The sequence below is a fragment of the Echiichthys vipera genome (genome assembly GCF_963691815.1).
Source record: "Echiichthys vipera genome assembly, chromosome: 13".
NCBI lineage: Eukaryota > Metazoa > Chordata > Actinopteri > Perciformes > Trachinidae > Echiichthys > Echiichthys vipera.
Genome location: NC_139838.1, coordinates 20,420,981 through 20,427,540, shown reverse-complemented (window position 1 = coordinate 20,427,540; position 6,560 = coordinate 20,420,981). Strand labels below are relative to the sequence as shown.

The following is a 6,560-nucleotide window of genomic DNA, read 5'->3' as shown; positions in this document are numbered from 1 at the left end:
GCAGAGCTGAGGTGGCGTTAGAGAGGGAGAGGAGGTAAATATATCGGGTTATTACTTCTAAACATGTTGTTAAAAGGAAAAGCTGTTTAAACGAATAGATAATTAAATGAAACGCGACTGTTTTATTCCTGTCGTTTGCCTGCTGTTTGTCCCTTATCGTGTGTTGTAGCTACAGCAGCGGCGCTACTTCTGTGTGCTAACGCTAAGCTAACTAAATAAGTTGCCTTTTAAACCGTTCGGTTCTCTCTCAGGTGGTTTTCCGGATGCTCACCTGAAGTCCTCGCAGCAGCTCATCATGACCAAACTTACGGAGTGGCTGCTCGGTGTGTCGGCGGTGGTTGCAGCCTGGGCTCTGGTCTCTTTCGACCTGTTGGACCTGAGCCTGCCGCAGACCTACAGAGAGGTCGCTTGGCCGATGCCCCTGTACCTGCTGGTGTCATTCGGCTGCTACTCCCTGGCCACGGTGGGCTACAGGGTGGCCACCTTCAATGACTGTGACGAGGCGGCCAAAGAGCTGAGGGAGCAGATACAAGAAGCCCAAGAGGACTTGAGGAAAAAGGGCTTGAAGATGTAGAAGGACTATGTAGAAACTTTTTGAGAGACTGGAAGGGATGCACTGACTACTTTCACACACAACACTAATGTCTGAACTAAAACGATTCTAGTTTAGGATGTGTGAAGTGACACACCTTATTTGCTTTCCAGCAGACACCTTTCAATCATAGTACCTCTTCATGCAGCAGCGGTTGTTTTGTCTTTCGGATTAGATATTGATCAAATGTGCTTCAGGAAATTAGAAATGAACATGGACGGGTGGTTTCTGGGTTACTCATAAGTGACAACAGAACAAATGTTCATCATTCTCAACATTTAAAGACCTGTTTTATGAAGTAACTGAATGATATTTAACACCGATTTCTGTCAAGTTCAGGTGGTTTAACACACCCCCAACCAGATAAAAAGAAAAAAAGTTACTGTCTTTGGTTGCAAACTACACACAGTTAAATACACCTGAGAATCACTGGTCTGCTAAATTATCATCTGTAACAAGTTGGTGATCACCAAAATGCCAACAAACCAAAAGGTCACACTGGAGCCATCACTCTAAAGACTGTTACCACTGGGTTTTCTCAGATGCTGTCAATCTGCATCAGCTCCACAGTAGTACTACACAGTGTGGATCTGGTTGTGTGTGTCTGGGGATTGCTACTTGTCTGTATAGATGGATTAGATTGTGTCTGTAAAGAAGTGTACATTCCATTGTCCAATTTCAGACTTTTGCCCTGCGGTTATTGCTGGAACCTAATTAAATTGGAGTCTATTTTTCTTCAGTTTTCTGCCTAAATGTGTGTGTGTTTGTGGGCTGAATGTATAGGGCCAGGAGGCATGCAAGTATGTGCATGATCGCTTGCATATATCATGCATTCCTTCTCCGAACATAACCCACATGGCCCGAGGGCTTTATATCAACTTCTCAATACCTCCCTGTGTGCAAGACACAGGCCTCCTCTGTCCTGTTTTGTAGTTAACATGAAATATAAGTGATACAGAATTTCCTTTGTTTCCTTCACAGAGGTTTGCTACAATCCGAGAATGTAAGCTAAATATGTAGTTCTGAACTAATCTGATGTTGGAAAGTACAGTTCTTTTGTGTGAGCCTTAAAAGACTGCCTATGCTCATTTTCAGTGAGTTCCTGCTGAGCATAAACAAAGCGTAGCATGGCCAAAGGCATCATTATGGGCTTTCAAAAGCTCCCATAACTTCAGAACCAATGCAAAAGAGTTGGCAATACTCCGTGTGTAAATTCTGCCTGTTGTGCCATTTGGCTGCAGCCCCATCATGCCTTGCAAAGCACCCCCCCCCCACACACACACACACACACACACACACACACACAAACACCACCATGAATGTCTGCAAGCTGTTGCAAGAGCAGACTGGATGAAAGGCAACCTGCTATTTACCGCCAAATCTTCTACTTTGGCAATTACACCAAAGGCTTCCCTTGGTAGTTATGTTCTTACTCGTAACCACATGTGAAATTGTTAATCGCTTTTCTTTGTCATCATTTTCCCCAAATCTAACTTTGAAGGAATCCATCTGTTCATATTTATTCTGCAGGCTATCAGACAAAAGTACAAATCAGATTAGACCGAACATTTCACGAGCTATAGATGGCGCGTGTGTATATGTAACGTACAAGTATTTCTGTGCTCTTTCCTTTTAATCCCTCGTTTCAAACATACAGCACATAAGCTTCATCCCAGACGAACCCCCTTTACATGATAGCGAGTGTAATGCGGTGTAATCTGATGCACAGACAGAGATGTATGAAAAGCTGTCACATCAGAAACAACTTCAAATTCTTTCTTTTTTTAAATCTCCATTGTCGTAAGTCAAGATTTTGGCCTACTGTGAGCATTTTTATTTTCTATTTTTCTGCCGATAATGACCTTTCATATAGGAAACAAACCTTCAAACATTATCTCATTACTCAAATCCTTTAGATCACTCTGAGCTGAAAAGCTGACCCAAAGTTGTGATACGGTTGTTTTCCACATTGAAGATGTGTTTATTATGAATTATATAAATTATCTGTTCTCCTACTGGTAGGTGATTCTGTACACTTGACTTGTGTGTCAAAGTCATCAGTAAACCTCTCAGTGATGTAACATGTCTAAGTGGTAACTTCAGAATCCTCTCGCTTTGATTTTTCTTTTTTTTGTGTGTGTGGTTTTGGAGTATGAGAGCCACTTATACGCTTTTTTTTCATAATTGCTCTGTCTGTCTTTGACAGGGAGGGTTTTAACAGTGAGGTGCCTGAGAAACATGACAAACCTGCACTGAATGTACTTTACCTTTTGCTCCAAACTGGTAATATGAGATGCGTCAGATAAATGGGAGAGAAGCTAAAAACCAGTAGGAAACCTAATGGAGATAGAGACAGTGAGAGGGGCAGGCCACAGGGTTGTGGCCGCAGCATGGCCCCACTGAGACCTTAAGATGCTATAAAAAAACATTTCTAGAGACACTCAGTGACACTGCTAGGAGCAAATCCATCTCGACAGGCTGAAAACCAAGACTGAAAAAATGATGGGTTATCATTTTTCTGCACAGAAAAGACTTTTTTTCCCACCCACACATTTCACAGTAAAACCTCAAACCCATCTAGAGACGAACAGAAAGAGAGAAGGAGTTAGTAATCGAGGCCCGGAGCTGAAAGAGATGGAGATTTGATACAGATACAGAAGTGAGTCAAAAACAAGATGAGAGAGGGGAGGGGGGAATAAAACAAGAGATAGTCTAAAAGGGCAAAACAATGTGAGAATGAATAAAAAAAGAAAAAGAAAGTGACTAAGTGACACAGACAGGAAACCAAAGCATGAGCTGGAACAAGACCGATGACCTTGGCAGAGAGTGTGTGACAGGACTTTTTTGGGAAGAGGAGACCACACCCTGACCGCTGGCGATGGCAGGGGATCAAAATGTGCCCCGAACTACACTGTATAACCAAGGTGTTTCCTTCCCATCAGCCACGTCTGACCTGCAGCCTTCTAAAGCTTTTAGGGCACTAAAAATGACTCAAACAAAAGAGGGAATAAAGGAGCTTCCAAACATGCTAATACAATAATACAACATTTAATCCAAACACAGTGCATCGTCGCTGAATAAAAACGATGTGGATGAGGTTAAAAAGTCACTCATGGGTTATCCTATTGTTCTTTCGCTGCTCATAAACAGCTGCTTTGATACTTACAGGACACTGGGTTCCCATTCTAGGGCAGCTTGGAAGCTTATAAATGCTACAAATAGCTACAATAACATTAGGTAACCTCCCAGAGGACCTGTAAGGCAGATGACTCCTGGCTCTTCCGAGTAGTAACATACGCTAGCAGGCAGACAGATACTGGCCGTTGTATGTCCTGCTGATAGTGAGCCATGACTCAGTTCAGAGATGCAGAGATAGACCAGCTGGCCGTGTCAAACCTGCTCTGAATTGTGAATTTTTCATCTGATGGCCTCCTCACAGTTTTAGTTACACACAGCGTTGGCTGGGCTCTCACTCTGTGAGAACCTGACTACCAATAAATTGATAAATGCCTTCTTTTTGTGCTTTTGTGTTTAAAATGATTTTGTATGTCCCCAGTTTGTTTTTCAGAACTATTCATATTCTCTAAGCAAGACCAAAAAACGCGTTGAAGGTAAACTTTTCAACCTACTTCTTGTCATCGCAGTGTGTGCAGATGAACCGTGTGTCCCTCTGTGTTGCCAGCGCCACAAGCTTCCTGCTCACTTTAATGCCGAAGGTATGCTGGTTGACGCGGTGCAGACTTTTAACCTGCATGCACTGCCCATGCTGTAATAATACAGAGCTGATTGAGGATCAGCAGAGTTAACTTTTAGTTGAGTGGAGCAAAGTAAATACAAACTACGACGTCGGGCGATATTTAGACAAAAAGGCATCTAAGTAAATACAGCTTGATAATGGTGTTAGTCCCGCCCCTGGTGATGATTGGCTAATTGTTAGTCCCTCTGTGTTGCTCATTAGACTAATTGCTTATATAATTGAGAAACCGCGGTTTCGTGTCACAATGCTAGATGAATCGATAAACTCTTTGGGCTGATTCAAAGGTCTGTTTATGTTTTTCTTGTGTCGTAGCATTGGAGGAGAAAGCAAGGAGATACTAAGTTCTCTGACTGGAAAAGCAGTATAGTAGCAGCTTGAGAAATGGGAGAGAAAATCCTTTTCTTTATGCAGCGGACATATTTCCTTTTCATCCAGATGATTGAAAAAGTCTTTGAGGATTCTGTAAATACCTTCAGAACCGCTGCAGATGTAATGGTAATATATGAGGCACAAACTGAGGCTAGATTGAATACACTTTGCTATACAATATGTTGCCTCAAAGCATTTCTCGCTTTGATCGTGCTGTCATTGCTACTGGTTGTAAAGATTCTGATCTATGAACGTTGATACATAATAAAATATTTTTATTCTTTCAGGCCTGTAAAAGCATTCCCCTTGAGAATGTTCTTGTTTTCTTTTGCCCCACGTTTGTTCTGGTTATCTCCTGACCGCCCTTAACATTTACTACAGCGTTAAAGGTTTCACACTTGCCGGTCACATTTACTCAAGATGGTACACTGAACGAGTGAGTAAATAAAAAAGAATGGTCTCTTGACGAGCTACTACTCAGTGGAGCCTCTTCTCGGGGTCGGGTGGTTAAGGGGCCTGTCCTCCAGCCCTAATTTATGACCATCCCTTTGAAAACATTGGGGAGTTGTGAGGCAGTGGCACCAGTTTTTGGTGCTACAGCTGTTTTTACTGTCACGGCCGTAAAGCTCCCCTGGGAAGGGAGAGACAAGAGAAGGAGAGATGAGAACAATGGCTTATCATGCAACTTGCAGACGAGCTAAGTATCATGGCTGGAGAAAAGAGGAGGTGTGTTTGTGTTTAGTCTTGATGCCAAATGGTAAACTTAATGGTAATTATAAACACAGCCCCCTCCTCGTTTCTCCTTTATCTCTCTATTGTAGCTGGTCTCTGGCCGACTTGGCCTTGATTGTATTCAACTCCTGTCACATTAGTGTGTGTGTGTGTCATTATCTGAGGCATTGGCTCCTTCTGTGGAGATTATTCTTGTGTATTCAAAAGTAGAAAACAATGGGATGGGTTTCCTGAAAGCTTTTAAGCACCAAAATTACCAAACTTCAAAGGGGAGAAGTAATCTAATAAACTAATCTAATTATTTATTTGGTATGATGCTGGGAAACTGGATTCTTTCTTTCTTACGGTGGACAATTAAACCTTTACCCTAAATCATGTGCAGCTCTTATTAGTGGCTGTAGTTTGGCGAAGTTTTGATTTGAGGTATTAATGCTAAAGCTAGCTTGGCAACATGGCAATGTTAACATAAAGATGCTTAGTGGGTATAAGTATCTTAGTTTAGCGTATTAGCATGCTAACATTTGCTAATTAGACATAAAGTACACCTGGGGCTGATGGAAATGGAATTACTTTTGCAGGTATTTGGTGATAACCCAAAGCACTAGACAAGGTAAAGGAATATTTCACCCTCAAGATGATCATTGTATATCAATTACTCACCCCGTTTTAGCCTGGCATCACGGGACTAATCGAAAATGCATAGTGTGGGCCTTCTCAATTCATTTTCCATTTTGAAGGGGCGTTATCAACTGTGCAGAGCAAAATGCTTCTGGACTCAACTGGATAGACCTACAACCAATCAGAACCATGCAACATGATGGGCGGGTCACACACTTTCTCAAATTACAGCTAAACTGTGCACGAAAATGTGAAAAAGGTTACAGAATATTGAGTCTTGTTTGGCAGTTTGACAACGGCACACCCTCCAATAGATGTTGAGAAACTTCACTCAGAACCACAAAACAGAAGGACCAACACTGCCATCCCTGAAGTCAATATGCAAGCCCTGGCTAAAAATAAGACCAGGAAAGCAGTTCTGGTTTTCCAAAAATATCTTTTTTTTATTTCACATGAAATTTTCACATTGAGCATATTTATCAAACGGGTCTT

The 6,560-nt window shown here is 41.9% G+C and overlaps 1 protein-coding gene across 1 annotated transcript; it reads left to right on the top strand.

The window, feature by feature from the left end:
* Positions 1–1,326, top strand: dpm3 (dolichyl-phosphate mannosyltransferase subunit 3, regulatory). The gene is made up of 2 exons (XM_083925854.1): positions 1–34; positions 252–1,326. Exon 2 carries the CDS (start codon positions 296–298, stop codon positions 572–574), a length of 279 nt encoding a protein of 92 aa, XP_083781980.1. The 5' UTR covers positions 1–34; positions 252–295; the 3' UTR covers positions 575–1,326.
* Positions 1,327–6,560: the final 5,234 nt, after the last annotated feature.

What these genes read in the sequence shown, in the direction of transcription:
- dpm3 (XM_083925854.1), top strand. Translation starts at nt 296, where the DNA reads ATGACCAAACTTACGGAGTGGCTGCTCGGTGTGTCGGCGGTGGTTGCA.